Source organism: Cannabis sativa, chromosome 7 (assembly GCF_029168945.1).
Source record: "Cannabis sativa cultivar Pink pepper isolate KNU-18-1 chromosome 7, ASM2916894v1, whole genome shotgun sequence".
Classification (NCBI taxonomy): domain Eukaryota; kingdom Viridiplantae; phylum Streptophyta; class Magnoliopsida; order Rosales; family Cannabaceae; genus Cannabis; species Cannabis sativa.
In genome coordinates, this window is record NC_083607.1 from 4,484,540 (window position 1) to 4,507,849 (window position 23,310).

Here is a 23,310-nt window from a genome sequence, read left to right on the forward strand (position 1 = left end):
AACTCTAATACCACTCACACCAACTAATACAAAATTAATTAATTATTATTATTATGTAGCTTTTTATAGATCCTACTAGTGAAAGCAAAGCAAACCAAATTATTAGAAATGAGTGTCATGTAATTAACTTTATAGAATAGTACTTAATTAATTAATTAGTAGATTCTTGAAAAAGAGTTTTCAGAATCAGTTGAATCCGCTGGTTTTGGAAACGACCATTTTGACCCCAAAACCAGAATGAGTAGCTTAGCTGGTAATGAGAAACAATTTAATAAAATAAAAACAAAAACAATTTGGTCAAAGCAGTCAACACTGAGAAACATGCCAATATGCCTATTTGGCTATAGTATTGACACGTGTACTTGCCAACACACTCTATAGAATATTACATGAATGCCATCATTTTTAATCATATTGACATAAGTATATAATATATATTACTTTTTGAATAATAGTTTGGTATATATTCATGATTATTTAATTTTATATAGGAAGACTCATACGATATCAAGGATTTGTATGTAGAAATAAACAAATGTAAAAGTCATAATATATACGCACACGATTTTGTCCCATTAATGTATTTCACGGAATGTATTTCGTGATGTACCGCAACCGTTAGATGGGATAGTTATTTGATCTGAAGGATGGAGTTGATCTAAGAGTAATTAGAGTGAAATACTCCGGGACACATTATTATATACCTTGAGACACATTATTCTATACCTGTCGTACAACGGAATACATTCTGTGTTATGTATTTCTGGGTACAAAATCGGCTGCCAATATATATATACTCCAATAAAAAATTTATGAGGACTGAAGTAGATTGAACTTTATTATATATAATCAAATTATTATAATTGAGTATTGGGGTCACCGGCTCAATATTTATTATTGAAATGAACTTAAAAAATTGTTTTATGAATAAGATTTGTTTCAACATTTATGGGTATATGTTTATGAGTGTTGTGACATTATAACATAATGCATGCATAGCTATAGAGTCGGTTAGTAGTTAGTGGCTGTTATCTTTTCTGTTGGGATTCTGTTTTGGTTTGTTAGCTTATTTTTGTCTTCTTTGATGTATATAAAGAACTGTTGTACAAGCTCAATACAATGAATGAGATTCATTCCTTCTTTCACTCTGTTTGCTCTGTCTTTCTTCTCTTTCTTCTTCTTCTTTCATTTACTTTCTTTGATCTCTGTTACTCTACAACTATGGTGAGAAAGGCTTCAAACACTTACATAGTATCAGAGCCATTCCCACCATTGGTGGCGAATATGGCTAATGTTGGAACCAACAATTCCAGCTCCAACACCACTGGTCCTCCACCAGGTTTCTCGAATGCAACTCGATCTAAATCCAGGGAAGATGAATCCTCACCGGTGTACTTCAATCATTCGATTTCGATCAGATTGAATGATCACAATTTCCTTTTATGGAAACAACATATCCTTGTGGCTATCAGAGGCAACAGATTGATGAGATACATTCAAGATCAGGCTCCTCCTCCGCAGTTCTTGAGTGAAGCTGATAGATCAGCTCGAAATTACAATCCTGAGTTCGTGGAATGGGAGGTTCAAGATCAGCTGTTGGTGTCTTGGCTCCTATCCTCCATGACTGAAAGCTTGTTGACTCGGATGGTGGGGTGTAATACAGCCAGGTAGATCTGGAGTGCCTTGGAAAAGCACTTCACTCTTCAAGTTTCATCCAAGATCTTGGAGTTCAGAACAAAATTACAGAATCTGAAGAAAGGATCACTATCTTTGAACGATTACATGCTGAAGGTGAAGCAACATGTTGATCTCTTGGCATCTGTTGGTGAAGTCATGTCTGCGCGCGATCACATAGCTTCTATCTTCAAAGGATTGCCAAGTGAATGATACATTCATAATCTCTTCGAATACTCGAATTGAAGGGTACTCAGTTGCTGAAATAGAAGCTCTCCTGCTTGCCTCTGAATCCAAAATTGAGAAGACAGACAAAGAGTTTGATCTGAATGCAAATCTTGCTGCAACAAATGTTGGATCAGATCTGGAAAATCAATGGTCATATGAAGCCTTGCTAGCTCACTACAATCGTAATTTCAGGGGCTCTAATGCCCCTCGAGGTCAGTTTCCCTTCAATACTCCTCAATATCCTTCTTTTTATCCACCAGGATTTTATTACAATAGGTGCTAATTCTGGTTTTAACTCTCGAGGTGGATCAAGCAATGTTAATCATGGGAGAGGAAACTACTCCAATCATTTTGGAGGAAGGCCTCAAACTACTCAAATCAAACCACAATGTCAGATCTGTCATAAGACAGGACACTTGGCTTTGGAATATTTTTACAGGTTCAATAAAAGCTATACTGGTGTGCTTCCTACTCCAGATAGCAACAAATCTATGCAGGCTCATGCTGCTCAGGCTTCTATGCCAACTCCAAGTACAGATCCAAAATGGTACCCTGATTCAGGAGCTACCAATCACTGTACTCCAGATGTTACCAACCTGGTGCAAAATGCAGATTACACTGGTCAAGAAAGATTGTATGTCGACAATGGTTCAGGTCTGACAATTCAACATACTGGTAATGCATTTTTTAAATCTCAGAATTCTACCAAGACTTTGGTTCTTAAAAAGCTTTTGCATATACTAATCACTAAGAATTTGCTAAGTGTTTCCAAGTTTGCTCAAGATAACAATGTTTTCTTTGAATTTCATCCTTTTGTTTGTTATGTTAAGGCTCTGAGGACCAAAGCCATAATCTTGACTGGGACACTCCACAATGGCCTATATATATTCTTACAACTATTAAAAAAAATCACATCTCTTACTAATTTTTGACCATTCAAAATTTAATTATTGATGAGATAAAGTCATTATAAATTAAAAAAATAAAGTATTTATGCTGAAAATATATGTATAAAACTTATTAAGGGTGCGTTTGGAAAGCCACAATGTAATTAGATTTGTGTGTAATTGGAGGTAATTACACAATTTGACATGTTTGCCCATGTAATTACACTGTAACTGTGTAATTGGAAGTAATTGAGGGGTTCCAATTACACTCTCCAATTCTCATGGCCCCCTATGAGAATTGAATGTAATTACACTGTGTAATTGCTAAAAACTTTCCATATTAAACATTAGCTGCTAAAAAATATTATTTTCCCATGTAATTACTAACTATTTTACCAAACAAGATATTAGGAATTCATATGTAATTACCACCTCATAACATCTTACATTTTAAAATATAGTGTAATTACTACACTGTGTAATTACCACCCTAATAATTACTCTACCTAGTAATTACACAGTTACTTCCAAACGCACCCTAAATAATAATAATTGTTATAATATGTCAGTAATATATATATACATATATATATTTATTTAATCGAAGAAACAATAGAGACCTCCAATAAGTATTTTTTTTAATTATTATCTCTAGTTTTTTTTTTTTTAATTATAGGTTTGGCCACTGAAATTTTTATTTTTAATTTTTGAGTCCTGAAAAATATATTTGCCTCATTCCCTGCATAATTAGAGGCAAAGTTTAAGTGCACTGAACAATAATTTGTAGGCATCTTAGTGAGCTTTCACGGTTTATAGTACAAATTTTTAGGTCATTGCATTGCATGTTTTCAATTGAAAATGCTTTATATTTGTTATCAAAAGTCATTTTTGTCAAGCAACATGTGATATCAATTAAAGCTGCAGAGACATGTGTCCACACTTTTCTGATTTTTTATGGCATGGTTATTGGTTGTTAACTAATCCTCCATATATTCTTATTTAAATATTGAGTGTCAGTATAATTATTTTTAATAAGATAGTATCATATAAATAATTTAATACAATAATTTTTATGAAATATCACTAATCAATAGCAAGACATTACTTCTAAATGGTGCTCAAAATCACTGATGTCTTATAATACTACTCTATACAAAAGAGAAAAATGCTAAAAACAGTGCTAGAACTAGACGACGAAACAAGGAGAGACCAAATAAAGTGCATTTCCACTTAATTTTGGTTTAGTATGTAGTATTTTAACAATTTAATTTAAGAAAATAATTAGTTTTATACAACGCATATAAAATAATAACAAATACTGAGGGACACCTTATAGTGTCCAGTACTACAAAAAGTAGCATGCTGCTATTGGTGTAAAATAATATAAAGTCAAGTATTTTGATTTGATAAATAATATGAAAAATTACTAATCACTTGTAACCCGCCACATCGGTATAGTGTTAGACACTATAAAGACACATATAAATATATATTATACAAAAGTACTCTTCCAAATTAAAATTATATTATTCATTTTTTTGTCACTTTTTATTATAAAATAGATAACTAATTTAAATGAACTAATGGGTTTGAGATATTTTCAATTTCAATTTTATAATTTATTATTAGGCTTAGTAATAAGAAAATTATCTCATTTTTCTAATAAGTAAAATAATTTAATTTATATCTTATCTATACTTCTTTTCTTTTTCTAAAAAGTTAGGGGGCCATAGCCACCCGATAAATGATGTATGTATAGATTTCCAAAATCAAATATTTTATTTAAGGCATTTATATAATAATAAACATGCCTCATAAATTCCATTTTGGTTCTCTAATGTCATCTTAAACTTTCTTTATCATCAAATCTATCCAAGAAAACAACAACATAGAATTGAAGAGCAAGAGAGAGCTAATGGTGAGCAGCCCCTTCAAAACTCTTACCACCTTATCACCTTATGATCTCATATCTTTCAACATATCCCAAACTCTTATTATATGTTTAAATACACTAAGAGTTAAATGGTAATATTTGGGCTCATAACACTAGCAGTGGTAGACTATGATTTAATGGGCCAATTTATAATTATTAAGACGTTACCATGCACCTCAAATATCATTAATATAACCGATCATCCTATTATGGTCTAAATTACATAAATATATAGTTATCCTTATATACCAATAATGACACTATGTGAATGGTGTTTAATTTTGCCGGCCCATATAAATATTCTAACATTCTCCTGCTTAAACTACATAATTATACTAACACTAGTATTCACTAAACAATAGTGTCTCCACTCAAAAATCTCAAGAAACATAAATGTCTAAAAAAAACTAAGTATGCATTATATTGTATCGATAGGATACAAATATAATACATAACGAGACATTGGAGATTCAACATGAGCATGAAGATAACTACTAATCTGGATCCACTCATAACATATCACGGAGACTAAGCCTTTGGCTCACATCAACTAGTGTGGACACACAAATCAAAGAGTGATCCACAATATATGTATGTATTCAACAAACAATTGTAATCCTTAATGTTAATGCAGATTTTTGTTAACTAAATATATAAACTTTTTACGTAATAAATTTACTACAGAATTTAATAATAATAAACGCAAGATATTTTACGTGATTTTGTAGTTAAATCTACATATTCCACGAGTCCTTCTTATTAGGGATCTTTATATGTATACACAGGGCCGGCCCTGAAAATATATGGGCCCAAGACAAATTAAATTTTGGGACCCTAAAAAATATATAAAAAAAAATTAAAAGAAGAGTGTTATAGGATTTGAACCCATGACCTTGGACTTTATGCCATCCACCTCAACCAACTAAGCTATAAATATTTATTGTTTATAATACACTTAAATTTTACTTAAATAAAAGGCTAATAATTTTTTTTATTTTTTTTATTTCGGGCCCCCGGAAAGTGTGGGCCCTAGGCACGGGCCTAGCCCGCCTATGCCTAGGGCCGGCCCTGTGTATACAGAATACAATTCTCTTTAATATATGTAAAGTATAGTTTTTCTCTCAAGTTTGTTGTCCCTTTTTCCTTAGATTCTGTCCCTATTTATAAGTGTATAGGATGACAATTATTTTTATTGGGATCTATCCATTTATAATTGTTCATGAAACATGGATATTTCCCACATTTTATTTTTATGCACATGGAATAATATAATAACTACCCAATCGCTCTTTGTTTTTATCCTTAAACGGTTATGCTAACTAACAAGGTTGTTTCTCGTTGAATGTGAGTTGTCATTCTTCACCGTCTTTATAGGAAAAAATGCTAAGTATGAATATACTTCTCCTAGCAGTGTTCTTCATATTGTAAGGATATTAGCGAGGTGGTTACTCCGTCGTGTAAAGGGTGAGATGGATGAATGCAATTATTTTCTTCATGTACCAATACGTGGATCAATAAGTTGCAAGCTCTTATTCCCAAGTATGTGGGTCAATGAGCTGCAAGCTCCTTAATATCTCGTCTTGCATACCTCTAGCATATATTCTATCTATCCTGAGATAGACATATTGTCTCGTCAATCACATCTGTTAATAGTTATTACTCTTATCATGCATATGCTTATGTGGCAGCGAGTTTGAATATTTTTATCAACTATAATTAATTGAGACGAGTTATTTAAGTCACATTTAATAATTCAATTTAATATAACAATCATTGGGATGATTCGTATTCCTTGTGTAGTACACGTGTCAGCAACTGGTAAATGTCGAATTTCGAATATAACAATTGTCCCCTAAAAAGTACTTTTTAATTATAAAGAACTTTTTAGATGTCTTCAGGGGTATAACCGTATTTTTTCCGTTTAAGATTTGCATGCTTAGAATTTGGCGGTTCAAAACTTCGAGGCACACCATTTCTCATTTAATGCTCTGACTGTTCCTTTCTTGTAAAGTTCCCATCCGTTAGATTAGATTTATCTTGATCGAATGGTGGCGACCTTTTAGGTATAAATTTGAAATCGTGCCTTATTTTTGCAATTTTAAGCCTTCAAACCTTTGAGCTTTTCATCAAAATCTCAATCACTCTCTCTTTCAAATTTCCATGCCCTCTTTGTCTTTTATATTTTTCCTGCGAGTTTTTTTATTGCATTCTCCCTAACAATCATCAAGACCCAGCTTTTCGATCTTCAGAATTTCAATCGTGAAGTTCGTCTTGCCCAGAATTTTTCATCCGAACAGTAAACAAAATTCTTTTCTTCTGATTTTTCCTCTGTGCTTTCAATTTCAATTTTTTTAGTAAGCGTTTTTCTTGTCTGCATCTTGCTATTTGGGTATTTTGATTTTGAGTGTTTGAATAATTCTAAGGCTAAAAAATTTAAGGTTATGCGATTCGTAGATTTTTAAATTTTATTTGTTGTTTTTTTAGAAATTAGGATATTATTAGTTATAATCATGTCTCAATTTATCCCAGAAATCACAATCCCTGAATCCTTAGAATCAGTTTGTTCTCAAATTTCTACCATAAAATTTAGACCCAAAACTCTTAGAGCCCAAACCAATCTTAAAATAAATAATGAAAAAATTAGGGATCACCTCGTTAAGTCTAGTCAAGATGAAACTTCTAGCCGTTATAGGCGATTCTTACAAGAAATAATTGAGGGTAGACGTCACTTTTTGCGAGAAGCAGCTTGACTTGAACCCTTCAGCTTAATTGATATTCCCTTAGTGAGGCCAATGCTTTTACCTCTAGTCACTATTGTTTTTTCACCAGGTGACTTAGATTTTGAAATTATGGCTCAAAAAGTAAGCAAACCAAAGAGCCCTTAAGATCCTACAGTTACTTTCGAGGCTGAGCTAATCGAGTCCAAAATCAGGTCCATTGGACTTTATGTTGGGGATGTCTTAAGGTCATGCGGCATCAGGAATGAACATGGATGCCGCATTAGGTCTGTTGCTTAGGGGGAGTTCAGTTTTTGCCCCCCTGAATGTCTATCTTGAGATGAAGGTTGCAGCACTAGTGAACCTTCTTGGATAGGCGCTTGGAGCCTAGAACATATAAGAGCTAGGGCAGTTCTCCCACTTAGGGACTATTTCAAGGATATCCTCGGCATTGTTCCATTCTAGTTAGCTCCAAAATCATACAGGATACTGGCCTATTTAAAGTCTTTATATCACATTCTGATGTGGGAGTGTCCGACCCCACTAAAAATTCTTTATTTTTACTCCGTAAAGGCCTGTCGTGCAAGGAAGCGAGGTGCAAGTATTACTCGTAAGTATAGATTTTTTCATAAACTTGGTTTTGAGTTTTAATTCAATGTACATTGGTCATACTTTACTAATTTTATTTTTGTTATGTTAACAGCTATTACAAAGAGACTTATTCTAACTCCTGAGATCGAGAAAAGGCACAGGATTCTTCTTGGCCTTCCTTTCGGATTGCGAGCAACTAACTTCTTGTTGCACGAGAACAACCTGAAGGCTTGCGCTCTTCTCGGCAAAGACCAATCTACTAATGACTTCAAGGTCCCAAAGTTTTTAGATTGGCAAAAAGTGTCAGTACCTGCTGACGAGGAAGATAGAGATTATGTGGTTCGCAACCACTATTTGAAGAACATGACCCCTTAGTAAGCTGAAGATGATGCCTCCCAAAATAATAAGAGACCATGGACGTCGTTTTTTCTAAAAATTTGCTGACAAATATAAAGTTGATCCACCAAGAATACAATTTTTTTTGCTAAGGCACCAAGAATACAATTGTATGTATGGTGGTTCTTTTTTTTCCTTTAATTTGTTTTGTTGATTCTTGATTGATTAATCAGTATGTCAAATTAACAAGATAATCATAATGATGTTAAATGCTGCCGATGCCTACATTGGGATAAAACACCAAAATAATAATAATAACAATAATAAACATTTATATATATATAAAAAAAAATTATTTAGGTATTTTATCAATGTAATAAACAAACAATATACCATGTTGGGAATTATAGGGTTCCATCTCAAAACCAATTGGTGATGAGTGGAGTAGCTCATGTTCTTATATATGGCTCAGTATTTTCACATTAGCTATTTTTACTCACCAATCTTGAATCACCTTATCATAAGTAGTGCCATTTGCTCGCTTATTTTTTTGTTTTGCGGCTGGGAGTTCCATTTGCTCGCTTATTCTTGTTCGCGGCTGGGAGTATCATTTTGCTCGCTTGCGGCTGGCTAACTCTTTGATAGGTGTGGATCGAAAGCCCGCTAAGGATATGACTCTGATACTATGTTGGGAATCATAGGGTTCCATCTCAAAGCCAATTGGTTTTGAGATGGAACCCCATAATTCTTAACAGACATATAAATGCTATGATATGAGCCACGTATAGTATTCTTCAAATTAATACTCAAAAATATAAAGAGTTTATATTTGTATGAATTTATATATATCTATATATCTATACTAGCAAAAACTACGTGCGAGGCACGTATACTAAATTTTATGGTAGTTTTTTTTTTATGTTATTTGAAAGTGATACAATTAAAAATTAAAGAAAAAATATTATTAGTTATTAGGTGAGATTATTATTATGTGTACCTAAATATTATAGTTTATAATGTTGTCAATTAAAAGTTTTTTACCGAATGCAATATATTAGTGTTTAAGAAAGATTAATGATTTAAATATGTTCTTAAGTTAATCCAAAAATAAATTAAAAATTGTTGTTCAAATACTTAAAGAAACATTACTTAAATGGGTGTAAGATAAAAAGAAAATTAAAAATCAATCTCTAAATAATTGTTGATAATTGAAGATAACATTTGTTTGAAAATTGTAGATAAGAAAACTAATGATAGTCATTGGTGGATTTCAATCTTCATTTGCTTCGATAGAGACAATATTGTAATTTTTGTATGTTGCACTTTTCATTTTAGCCGGTCCGCATATATGTGGATTGTCTATTTTTTTGTTGATACATTGAATATGATAGTGTCAACAAAAAGTGAAAACCATGTTTAACAAAAAGTGATAGTATTCTATAACAAAATACTATTAAATTATTTTAAAATACTATATTTTATTAAAATAAAACTCTATACGATTAAAATTTCATATTTATTTTTATTCAAAAAGAAAAAAAATTGATAAGAAAACTCAATCATATTTTTTTTGGATTTAATAGGATTTATTTTATTATATATAAATAAAAAGACACATGAATTTCTCATAAACCATTTTATTTTTAATAATAAACTATTTTATTTTTTAATATAAATAAAAAGTCACCCATGAATTTCTCATAAACCAAGAATTCTGTTATATAGACACACTTTATATAGAACAGATATATTTTTTTTTTGAGATGATTATTAAAAACGTATTTATATGCCAATAACTCCCCCATGAATACAAACCATTTTAGTTTCTTTTTACTAGTCACGATTTATGGATTGATTCATAAATAAATAATAAATATTGCTAATTAAAATCAAATATCTTTTTTAATTAATTACAATCAAATCTAAAAATTACCTAATTGATATTTTTGATGTTTATTTTACAATTTAGAATTTGATTGGATTTGAGCTTAAAAAGAAAAAAAAAATATATATATATATATACTAGGTGAATGTACGTGCCGAGCCACGTATTGCTAATTTCATTTAAGATTTTAGTCTTTTTAAGATTTTAAATATATTTTATTTTTAAAGATTACAAATTTTTTTCTTGAAAAAATTAAATATTTATATTTGAAATATCTTTATGTATTTGAAATATCTTTATATTTGAAAAAATTAAAGATAGAAATGGTATATGATTTAGATATTTTTAATTAATCTATTTAATATTTAATAATTATTTAGTAAAAAAAAATATCTTCAAATGAAAAAAATAATAACAATAAAAAAAATAGTTATCCTTATATGATAGAAAAATAGAAAAATTAAATTTTATCACCAATTAAAATTAATAATTATACCTGTATAATTAATAGGTTAAAAAAAAGAGTAATGACCTATATTATAGATAGATATATAGATTATGGAGTGCAAACACTTGGACTAATTTGATGACTCTCTATTGCCAAAAATTTATTCACATTAGAATAGAAAAGAAATTAATAAAGCAATTAATATTCTCCCTATATAGGTTTGTTAGAGAGATATGTGGTTAAGATGATTTTTTTAATTTAAAAATAAATTATTAATATTTAAAAGATTGTTTAATTTTTTGGTTTAATTATTGGGTTTATTTGTTAACGGGAGATCAAACCTAATCGTTAAATTTAACAGAATATTCTAAGTATATGGCACTTTTAATATATAAAGATATATTTTACATTTTTATAAATTTTAGTTTTTCTTGAGAAAAATATGGGAGACTGTTTTTCCGCTATTTTTATGTTACTGCTATGTAAATTTACCCTATCAACACTATGAAATTTGAGAGATTACTCTTTAAATCAAAAGAGCTATTTCTGAAGATTCTATGGTAATTTAATTAGATCCTTCCATAAATTAGAGGAACCAATAACTTGTAGCTGAGAATTGAATACATTACATTCCAAGATGATGTGAATAATTTGGATAAGTAATGTGGATTTCTGATTTCTAAATCATGCAACAAAGATACCTCTCAACTCCATAAAATAATTATTGAGTTTATATTGTTTACAAATCAAAAACTTTGGATACTTAAATAAGAATCCGAAAATGTGCATATCACTACACAGGATCTTTCTTACATCATTATATAGATCAGCCAATTTATATCCACCAAGAAAATTATTTCTTTCTAAAAGAAAAAAAAAATAGAAAAATAGAAAAAAGCCCATATTTCCATCTTCATCTCACAAGCGGTATAAGTAGATATTCGGCATAAAATAACTGGAAAAATAAAAAAACATAAATAAAATAAATTAGTGAATCAACAAAGTTCACAAAAATAAATAAATAAATAATAATAAACAAAACAAATTAATTAATCAACAAAGTCTACATCTATAATACATAAATAAAAATAAAATAAGCTTACATCTATGATATTTTATTTAAAATATTACTTTTACAAAATGTACTAAAAATTTCGTGCAGGTCGTACTGATTCGTTTTATATTTTTTCGTGCTTTTTAAAATATGAGTCGTGATGTGTCATATAAATATTTTCAAAAATAAGCTCAGTATTTTCGTATCGTGCTTTGCTCGTGTCGATCTGTTTTTCTTAAAAAGGTCAACCCGTTTTTATATGCGAACTCAAATTATAGTTTCAATTATATTTAATAATTTTTCAACAGTATTTAACAGACAGTCATATAAAAAATTATTAAAATTTAAATATTTACTTAAAAATACTCAAATTTTAATATTGGTTAATTAAAATTTTTATCCCCTAAATTTTGATATGTACCAAATCATGTTTTCTAAACTTTCATCCATGATAGACTTTCCTTACTAAAATTAGAGAAAAGTCTTTAAATCCAATAATTCTAATAATTCAGAGGAATTTTTAACAACCTTAAAAATTCAAGAGACATGATTTGGTACATGTCAAAATTCGAAGAGTAAAAATTCTAATTAACCTTTTATATTACACTATAAATAAATTAATATATAGTTTTAGTTTTATATTTTTTTTTAATAGTTTTAATTATAAAAATATAATATTCAGTGTTATATTTAAATTATGAATAGTTTAATATATTTATAATTGACAAATACATATATTATTATAATTATTAAATAATAGAGTTTTTTAATGTTTCGTGCAATACTTTTTGAGTTTATCGCGTATCGTGTCTTTCGTACTTCTCGTATCGTGTTGTGCTTAATCACATATTTTTTGTGATGTGTCGTGCTAATTTATAGCATGATGTCATGTCATTGTCATGCCCAAACCCATATTTTTTCATGCCTAGTCATGCTCATGCCTTCCGAACTTATACCGATTTCGTGCTATGTCAAGTCCAACCCGTATTTACAACACTACTAAAAATGTTTTTTCAGAAATTCTATGCTCCACCCTTAGAAATAAGGGTACCAATGTAGGTATGGTGTTTATAATACTTAAATAGTTTGATCTTAATTTTTTATATGGCATTCTATATTGTAGTTAATTAAAATATGACTCAATTTTTTTTGAGAAATTTAAGATAATTAACAATTTGTTGTACGTGTACCTCTTTTATTTGATAAGTGTGTGTAAGAGACTTTTTGAATATACTTTTTATATTATAAATTATTCTAAAATTTTTAAAATTTTAAATGATATTTTAAATAACTATAATATACACTATTAAATATATAATTAAAATTATAACTATTCGAATACAAAAACATGAAAGGGTTGGATTGATACACGTTTAAGGAGTGGACCATAAAAGCACCCTAATTCTTTTTTTAGTAAAAATAGATTTCTAGAAAATCTATAGTATATGCCAAAAGGGTTGTTTCAATACTCCCTATCTATTTTGCCATCTAGAAAAACTTTTCAACTAATTCTTTTACATTATCATGTATGTTATAGCCATTAAAGACAGCTTGTAAATTTTTAAATCTTTTTTAATAGTTTACAATGTTAAAAAAAAAGTTCAAATATTTTTTTACTCGTGCGATTGTTTGAACTATATTTTTGGCAATATAAATTTGTTTGAGGCAAGGGATGTTGATTTGATAATGCAGGTTCCTCTAAGTGATAATGTTAATGTTGATTCTTAGTTTTGAGGTAAAGAGTCGAATGGGTTTTACTCGGTTAAGAGTTCCTACCGCTATCTCCAAGAACTGAAAGGAGAATGGGGTATTCAATTAGAGTCTGAATTGTGGAGGGTTCTCTGGAAACTTAAAGTCCCTACCAAGGTTCTTCATTTTGCTTGGAAAGCTATTTCGGGGTGTCTCCCAACTCGTACCCAATTGCGTACAAAACATGTTCTTGTTGATCCTCGCTGTGTGTTTTGTAATTCTGATGAAGAAACCATTATTCATGTTTTGGTTGGCTGTCATTTTGCGCAATCATGTTGGCATAGGTCCAGTGTGGGGTTGCATTTTTTTGCAGAAGCTACTTTCGCCGATTAGTTTAAGGCGTTTCCGACAGGGGGTAGAGTGGCTTTGGTGGATGAGCTCTTGATGGTAGCATGGGGTATTTGGAAAGCTCGAAATGAGCTTCTTTGGCAGGGTCGTTCTTCTCAAGCTGCAGATGTGGTTCGAGTGGCAAGGTCATGTCATTCTAGTTGGCTGTTGGCTCAAGAGAACAGGTTTGAACCGCTGTTGTTTGGTGCTACTGTTGTTGGTAGCAGTGCTTGTTGGGTGAAGCCACTTGCTGGGAAGCTGAAGATCAACACTGATGGGGCGATTTTTGAAGCAACAACTCAATATGGTACGGGCATGGTCATTAGAGATTGTCATGGGAAGTTAATCGAAGCTAGTTCCTCTTTGCATTTTGGGGTTTGTCAGCCGGTTGTGGCTGAAGTATTGAGCGTCAAGGAGGCACTTAGTTGGTTGAAGTCGAAGAATTTGTCCAATGTGCTAGTTGAGACAGATTGTATTGTTGTTGTTCAAGCTCTTAATAGCTCGGTTGCTCTTCCATCGGTCTTTGGTTTGTTTATTCAGGAGTGTCAATTGATTCTTTCTTCTTTACATAATATTTTTATTTGTCATGTTAAACGATCTGCTAACAAAGTCGCACATTGTGTTGCTCGTGGTGCTTGTTTTTGGTCTAATTGTCTTTTTACTGAGAGCAATGTTCCTTCTGCTTTTCAATCTATTGTAATGGTGGATATTGATATTTAATGAATTACTTTTATTCAAAAAAAAATGTATACGATCATGAAGAAAAAAATATAGAATAAAACTCCTAAATACCAAAACAAATAAGGGTAGGTGTTCATTGGATCACATCCAATGTTTTTAGGCCTATCCAGATCTGATCCAATCATATATTGGATGTCAAATTTTACCATCCGATCCGATACAATTCATTTCGGTCATTCAATCGATCCAACATCCATTTGATGTTGGATTAGATCGGTTCTATCCATTGGATGTATTTCATATATATTTATTGGTTTAATTTGAGTTTATCCAATATTTCAGACTTAGTATTTTTTAGATCGGATCGGATCCATCCAATATTTTAGGTCTAGTATGTATTGGATTGGACTGGATCCATTCAATCCAAGAAAAAAAAAAGTAAAATTTTAATGTTAATTTTCATATATACATATAGATTTGACGTATTATAATATAAAATCTAATTACTCATCCAAACTAAATAAAAATACTAACTAGTTCGATTGGATGTTGGATATATTGAATTTTTAGACACTCCATCTACCATCTGATCCGATCCAATTGGATATTTAAAAATAACATCCAATCCGACCCGATCACAATTGGATATCCAATGTATGGCAGTCGGTTGTAATTGGATTAGTCGGTTCTCATTGAATTGGATTGATTTATGCACACCCCTAACCGAAACACTATTTTAAAAAAATAAAAATGTGTTTATATTTTAATTTTAAAAACAAAAAAAAAAAAAAAAAGTGTGTTCTATAACTTTTATTTTTATTTTTTTATTTTATAGTCAGATCTAGGTCTAGGTTTGGGTCAGAGTTGTGGTCAGAGTTCGGGATTACAGCCAAGGCTAGAGTGTGGACCCCAAGGTCCAAGTTGGGATTGGAGTCCAAAACATTAATTAAGACAAAAAAAACTTTAAAAAAAAATAAAAGTGATTTTTTTTTTGTTTTTAAAATTTTTAAAATTTTAATTTTCAATTAAAAATTAAAAAGTAAAACTAATTTTATAGAACATGTTTTTTTATAAAAAAAATTTTCTCGTAAAAAATAAAAAATTGAATAAAAAAATATTACAAAAGACATCGTGAAAAAAAAAAAAAAATTGTCAAATCTACATAACTAGACAGGAACCACTTCCCTACAATATTGAATCAAGATCTCCTGTTAAAAAATTGTGTATTATACTGTGTTAAACCAATTTAAGTTTGACACGTTAACTAATTTTTCATTTATTAAAAAAATTAAACATTTATACAGATTTTTTTTTTTTAAAATGATCAAATTAATTGATGTGTCACAATAAGATTCTATTAATTCAAACACAATCTTTTAAATCTTGATTCTACAATATTTCTACAAATGTCTGTCCCTCTCTCCTCCACGTCACCCTACACTGTTTGCAGAATGACCTCAGTCTGAAATCTAACAATGTTTATGATTTTGCAAATAGGCGTCTGCAATTTCTGACACACTGTGTTTGGAATTATATGTCCGGAGGGCCATTTTGCAAATTAATAAAATCAAGGCCGTTGGACAAAATAATGATAAAAATAAGTGCCAAAAACCCAAAAATTACTCAACAACAACCCAAACCAACCTCATAAAGAAGTGCCTAATCAACAAAATTTTAATGACAATTTTAAAATCATAACTAAGAGATTGAATTAGAGGGAACTCCCACTTTTATTAATAATTTAATATAATAATCATTTTTGGAAACAATAAAAGAAAAAAAAAAATTGACAAATGTATCATACTAAAAATCATTATTTATGAATAATATTACAATTGAGGGAAATGCTATGTAAAAATAAATATAATGAAAAAGTTTTGTACAATAATTTTCAAAAGAACTATTTGCAAAACTAGCTTCTAATTTTAGGGATTTATGCTAATAAATTCCTTGCAAAGTAGTCTTCTCAACAACACTTTAGACATATTGAGGGTGCGTGAAACCGAGACTTTAAACATTTTTAGGGTGCGTGAAACCGAACTCGTCTTTGGTGTAACACCGTGACAAGTGTGTTGAGAAGACTATTTCGAAAATAATCTTTTAACATGGCCTATTTTGGCAAAGTGATGTTTTAAAAAAGTTTATTTTCATAAATAAGCCAAAACAGCTAGTTCAAAAATACAGCATAAAATATAAAAACTATCGAAGAGAAAACAAGCAAATCCATAACACAAGAGAGTTCTAAAGTTCATTTTTCTACAAAAAGTTTGATTATAATTCAGATTTCTAAAGTTCCAATAAAAATTTCATGCTATAACTATTTATGTTAATCATATTAAAAGAAAGGACTAGACTAGTATTTTAATATCAACTGATGTGGTATATTTGTTGAAAATGTATAACAAACTCAACTGCCACATCAATTGGTATCAAAATTCAGAATCCTCTGCATTATTTACAGTTAAAATGACATCCAAACACCGAGTATTTTTAAATTTTTTGTAAGTAATCTAACGCTCGAATCAATCGACGATTCATATATCATGTCCCCATTTTTTGCTTCTCACCATTCAATAGCAGCCAACTCATTTAAAATGACAATTAATGGACATTTAAATGAGTTAGTTACTATTCAGTGATAAGACAGAAAAATGGGAACAAGAGATTTGAGTCCTAAATGATTGCAGTTCGAACCAATGCATAAAAAATTGAGGGACTACCCAAGAATGAGCGCGAAACAAACAAGGTAAGTTCGGGAGCATAGTTACTTACCTTCCATATGAACATGTAAAAAGATGTTATTGCAGCTTTGCTGCTCAAATCAACTGACTTGGCATTAGTCCAGAGTATTGAAGCCAAAATTGTGTGTCCCAATACCTAAACATTGAAATTCATAGTACTATCACCATTGAGCCCTTGCCATTATATCAACAAGAAAAACGAAAAAGTAATATTTTTTAAAAAGGAAATTAGTTAGACGATCAGTAAATCGAGCTGCCCACTATGCTGCTAGGCACGATCAATTCTTATCTGGTCGTAGCATTCTTGGGACTTTTATTCCCTCTGAGTTTCAGACTATTTTGTATTCGGAATGCTAAATTAATGAAGTTGCAATTTCATGTCAAAAAAAAAAGGAAACTAGTTACTCAAACATTTACCGTAACAACTTTGCTCCACAAGAAGCCGGATGATGCTCCCACTAAAAGTGCAACTGTATAAGCAATTTCAAGTAGTGAAATGCATATCCAAAACACCTGCACAATGTGATTTAGTATGGGAACAAAATAAGATTTCCAAAAAGTAGTAACTAAATAGGTTAAAAATATTTAACACTGACCCGCTTTTGACCTAAGCGCACTGTAAAAGATCGGATGCCATATATCCTGTCTCCGTCAATATCAGGTATATCCTATACATTATTAAACAACAGAAGAAAATTGAGCTATTGTGCCCAAGCAAGCAGAGATAGAAAGCACAAAACATAGTTCAATGGAGAAAGAACAAAATGGTTGATACCTTAAATAATGCTATAACAACCGAGAAGAAGCTCATAAATGCAGTTGCGAAAATGAGGGGCCTTGAGAAGACAGCTGGTCTTTTAAAGACATGCGTCTGAAAATCAATGCATATTTCAGTACTTAGAATCATTGAAATCTGAAAGTACATTACTATCATAGTTTACATGATCACAGTAAGTTAGTAACTAAAGACTCAAATATGCAGCTATTTGGTAAAACAGATTACCATATAAACATTGTTCCTTCCCTTAAATATGAGTTTGTTGGAAAAGTAAGGTTCAGGCATTGAAACAAGTTTTGAAGAGACTCAAATATCTATGTAATGGGTAATTTAGTTATCTTTTGTCTATCAGTTAATGGGATAATGATAACTTATTTCTTCATTAGAAGACAATCAGCTTTGGGCACGAAAAATAAGAATGTTTGGATCGTAATTAGACATATCATAACCTGAATGTGAAGAAAAAAAGCTAGTTGAACAATCACTGCTCGAACAGCAAGAATGCACATTGCTGCAACTAAAGCAAATCTCTTCCATCTCAAAAGGGGTACCTGACATGAAAGGTGTTAAAGCTGACAAGTGAGAATCAAATTTGTGAAGTTTCCATCTTAAACTTTTGTCATAATTTGACAATAAAACCGAGCAATACTTTTCAAAATATCCGCTAATTAGGCATTGTATATGAAAGCTTATGTGAGATTAGATCAACTCACATTGATTGAGTAAGCAGTACCCAATACAAAACTGATGAAGAGGGCCCAAAATAATGGCCATGACCCGACGAGCCATCCAACGCCAAAACTCTGAAAAATAATGTGATAGGTCAGAACATTATAGGCTTCAAATACAAAATGACAAATTTGCAATACTTAACACAATACATTTTTGTGCAAAAAGCTTAATCCCATACCAGAATAGAGAAAGATGCAACAATCATAACGCCAGTTTGAATTGAATATTCCCCTGACGCCAACGGCAGATATGGCTTGTTAACCTGTGATGAAATATGCAATAGATATCGAGTTACACAATTCTCGATATATCCCATATTACCATGTAAAATTGTAGATAGTCTGCCTCTATAAAAAAAATAATAAGGCAAAGAACTAGGCACTGATGTAGTGACCTTTATGATCAAATATAAGAATAAAAAATTTGTGTTTTCTTCGTTAAAACAAATTTAAAAAGAATGCAAAATTAAGAAAATATTTAGGATAAGACAGTAAAAGCTACCTTGTCTATATCAATGTCATACAGCTGATTCAAACCAACAATGTAAATGTTCATTAAGAGGGCAGCTACGATAGCCTGAATTGAAAAGATCAAATGCATAAGAACAAAACTTATGATGTGAATTCAAAAAAAGTAGTTCAAAATATTTTATGCTTCACCTCCAACATCCCAACAAAAAATAATGGAGAAAAGTCGGAAAGCTTCTCAATTGCAAGTAAGGAAACTGAGACAATGCTCAATGCCTGCTTCCTGAAAAGATACGATGAGTCTCCAAAAATGATGGGAAACAAAGTCCAAACAAATTCGATTAAGCTGGGACTGCTCCCATTAAATTTAAATAAGTTACCGTGCCTATGACTGTATGTGGCCGAGAAAACCTATAGAAAGCATCTAAGGCATCTTTAGCAGAGTTCATATCATTTTTTGCCTCCGATTCAAGAGGTTGTCCACCGGCAGCCTTAACCAGGAATCTTTCATTTGGTCTCTGGTAAAATACAAACGTTTCACTACCTTTCGCACAATGCTTCAATGAACTGGGTTGGAACACAGCAGAGCAAGGTTTTTCTCTGACTTTCCAAACTCTAAGCCTTGAAACATTGTATGCCACGTATGAACCTGTATTCTCAAACAAAAAGAAAGAGAAGAAGAAAAATCTCACTTATAGCATATTGAAAATTGTTAATTACTTATTCCCATAAGCAAAACTATATTTTTTTTCAAAACCAAAGACAAAACATATATCAAAAGCAAAACCTTTAGTAAAAAGTTCATGTTTTTATTCAAGGATAACAGATGACCTGACCTGTTCATCAAAGACCAATGCCCTCTAATCAGAGAGAGAGAAAGAGAGAGCAACAAAATTTACAGTGGGCTAATTAAGATGTGTGAGTGAAGGGGGAAACTCAAATGGTTGGATAAAGTTCCTACAAGAAAGAGGGCCAAAAAAAGGCACAGATTCTGCTGTCTGCTACAGTAAAAGGGAAGAAAAAGGTATGTGAAATGATTCAACTACTGAACTGATTGCTCAACAGTTAAAAGCTAAGAAAAAACAAAAGCTAGAATCAAATAGTAGAGAGTTACACTGAAACTCTACAAACAACAGAGATTGGCTTATATTATTATGTATACATATAAAGCAGCCACCATGTGAAATGTTGTGAATCATAAACCATACCAGGAAACTCAACATTCTTGAGATTACACCTTCTCCAATTATTCCCACCTGTGGATAAATATATATATAATATGTATATAATGAGCATTAAACTAAACATACCAAAATCAGGTCCCATCTACAGAAACTTTGAAATCATGAGCTGAAAAGCCCAAATTTGTGCATTAACAGACTAAACTTAGTGTCCCTCAGCCTAGTCAAATGCTCAAAAATAGAAGAATGGGTGAATTTGGATAAAGTACAAAAAAAAAAAGACAATAAGAAAAAAAAAATGAAATTAGTATAAGAAATTTTCTAAATTTTTCAGAAAACTGGAATATATCATCATCTAAACAAATTTGACATTATATATGTGTCGAAATTTTCCTAAAAATTTATTTATAAATAACAAATTTTGATTCAATCTACAAAAACATAGAGTCACAATGCTAATAAACGATTTTGCCCAAAAACCCACAAGCAAAAATGAATCAAATAATAGAAAAATGTGAGTCCAACATAGCCCTTTTCTACAAAACAGAGGTCAAATAGGGAAAACAAACCTTTTGAGAGTACAGAAGGAGTGGAAAAGGAACTCAGAAGCAAAGAATCCATGTACCAGAAAACTTGGTCAGTTCATTTACAAACCAAAATATGAAAAAGAAAAAAAGATTGTGATGGTGATTATTGTAAGCCTCCGTTGGTGAATCTGACTACTGGGTTTTTCGAAAGATTCGATTTTGGACAAGTGGAGCGTGTGTTAGAAACAGCGGAGTTATTATATATAATAACAATTTCCTCTGCTGAGCTGACTGAATGAGAGAGACTGAATGAGTGAACCTTTCTGTGTAGACTGTCACATACCCCTTTTTGTTTGGTGGTTACACACTTACACTTCATCCCAAATAAACAAATTTATAGCGTAACGGCATCACCATGTCTTATATATAATGGGAAATTTCAATTTTTGACCCTAATAAAATATCCCATTTCAAAATATATACCCTCCACTAATTTATACAAATTTGTTGTGGACATTGTCCCACATAGAATAAATGGTAGAGAATTGAGCCATATATAAGAACATTGGCTACTCCACTCATTGCCAATTGGTTTTGAGATGGAACACCATGATTCTCAACATGGTATCAGAGCCATATCCCTTGCGGGCAAGTGATCATATCTGATCCGCACCTATACAGATAGTGACCATGTCCACTCTGATACGGTTCAAGATTGATGAGCAAAAAATAGCCATCATCTTGAGGGGGAATGTTGTGGACATTGTCCCACATAGAATAAATGGTAGAGAATTGAGCCATATATAAGAACATGGGCTACTCCACTCATTGCCAATTGGTTTTGAGATGGAACACCATGATTCTCAACAAAATTAATTCCACTATTACTCATTTGTACCCAAAATACCCCTCAAATTTAATTTTCCTATTCACACTCTCTTTCCGTCTTTCCCTCTCTTTCACTCTCTCTCTCTCTCTCTCTCTCTCTCTCTCTCTCTCTCTCTCTCTCTCTCTCTCTCTCTCTCTCTCTCTCTCTCTCTCTCTCTCTCTCTCTCTCTCTCTCTCTCTCTCTCTCTCTCTCTCTCTCTCTCTCTCTCTGTCGTTCCCTATCCCTCTTCGACATTGACCCAGTCCCAACAACACCCCACCACGACCAGTGAGCACCACGAACCACCACGACCCAGTGACCACCACGAACCACCACGACCAGTGACCAGTGAGCACCACCACGACCCATTGACCACCACGAACACGAACCACCACGGACCACCACAAAACGTCGCCACCACCACCACCCGTGATCGTCGACACCGAACAGAGGCCATCGCCACCACGAGCAGTACCCGTCGCCACCACCACCCGTGATCATTAAAAGGTAATGTTTATTTTTGAGAAAAAAATACATTTTTCATAGATTTGGATGCCAATTATTGCATGTTGTTGAGATTAGTGGATTTTGTGTAGCTTTTGTGATCTTTAGGTTGTAGATTGTAGTGTTTCAATGAAATCTGTGTAAATTACAGGGTTGTCGATGACATGTCGATAGGTTGTCGATAGGATGTCGATAGATTGAGTGTCTGTTTGAATTTTGCTGTAATTTGTATGTCGATAGGATATCGCTTGTATGTCGATAGGATATTGCTTATATGTCGATAGGATGTCGACTGGTAGTTTAAGTGTTTTTCTGCCCTATATTGTCGACGACTTGTCGACAGTATGTCGATGGTATGTCGATTAAATTAACTTGTTGATTGTTAGGTTGTATTGTCGACTGAATGTCGACAGTATGTCGATATATTGTGTAATTGTTATTTGATTGAATTGTCGACTGAATGTCGACAGGATGTCGATATTTTGTCGACATGAAAGTATTTTGTCTGATTTTGATAATGTCGACATAATGTCGACGGTATGTCGACATAATGTCGACATGTTTGTTTTGAAATTTTTGTGTGCTTACTGTTAGATGATGTCGACTGAATATCGACATGATGTCGATGTTATGTCGACCATTTTAAATTTTTTTGGCAGCTTTATTTATTTGTTTTTTTTGTTTTTTCAGATGGCTCCCAGACTCATTATTCCAGCACCCGAGCATTTCACTGGCCGCGTCACATATAGGGGCACTGGAATTTTTGCAAAAATTAAAGCTCGGTTTGAGGAGTTCAACCTTAATAACACGGCAAAGGAAAGCCGTTTCGGGAGCTTCTGGAATGCCGTACCACTGACATTCTCCTCGGTGTTATTTCACCAGCTGATGCTCCACAAAATGAAAGTGGATGCTCAGGAGGAGTTGAGGATGAGGTTTTATGTTGGTCGGAAGGAGGTCCGATTCGGTCGGAGTTTGCACTCATTACGGGTTTGGACTTCTCCT

At 31.9% G+C, this 23,310-nt stretch overlaps 1 protein-coding gene across 1 annotated transcript; it reads right to left on the minus strand.

Moving 5' to 3' along the window:
• Window positions 1-11,375: 11,375 nt before the first annotated feature.
• On the minus strand, window positions 11,376-21,321 carry LOC115697044 (homogentisate phytyltransferase 1, chloroplastic). Its single transcript, XM_030623943.2, has 13 exons — window positions 20,979-21,321; window positions 20,437-20,484; window positions 19,609-19,877; window positions 19,421-19,504; window positions 19,263-19,337; window positions 18,940-19,023; window positions 18,743-18,832; window positions 18,479-18,580; window positions 18,027-18,122; window positions 17,848-17,919; window positions 17,669-17,764; window positions 17,283-17,387; window positions 11,376-11,654 (listed from the first exon to the last, which is right to left on the minus strand). The coding sequence occupies exons 1-13, from the start codon at window positions 21,028-21,030 to the stop codon at window positions 11,613-11,615; spliced, it is 1,215 nt and encodes a 404-aa protein (XP_030479803.1). The 5' UTR covers window positions 21,031-21,321; the 3' UTR covers window positions 11,376-11,612.
• Window positions 21,322-23,310: the final 1,989 nt, after the last annotated feature.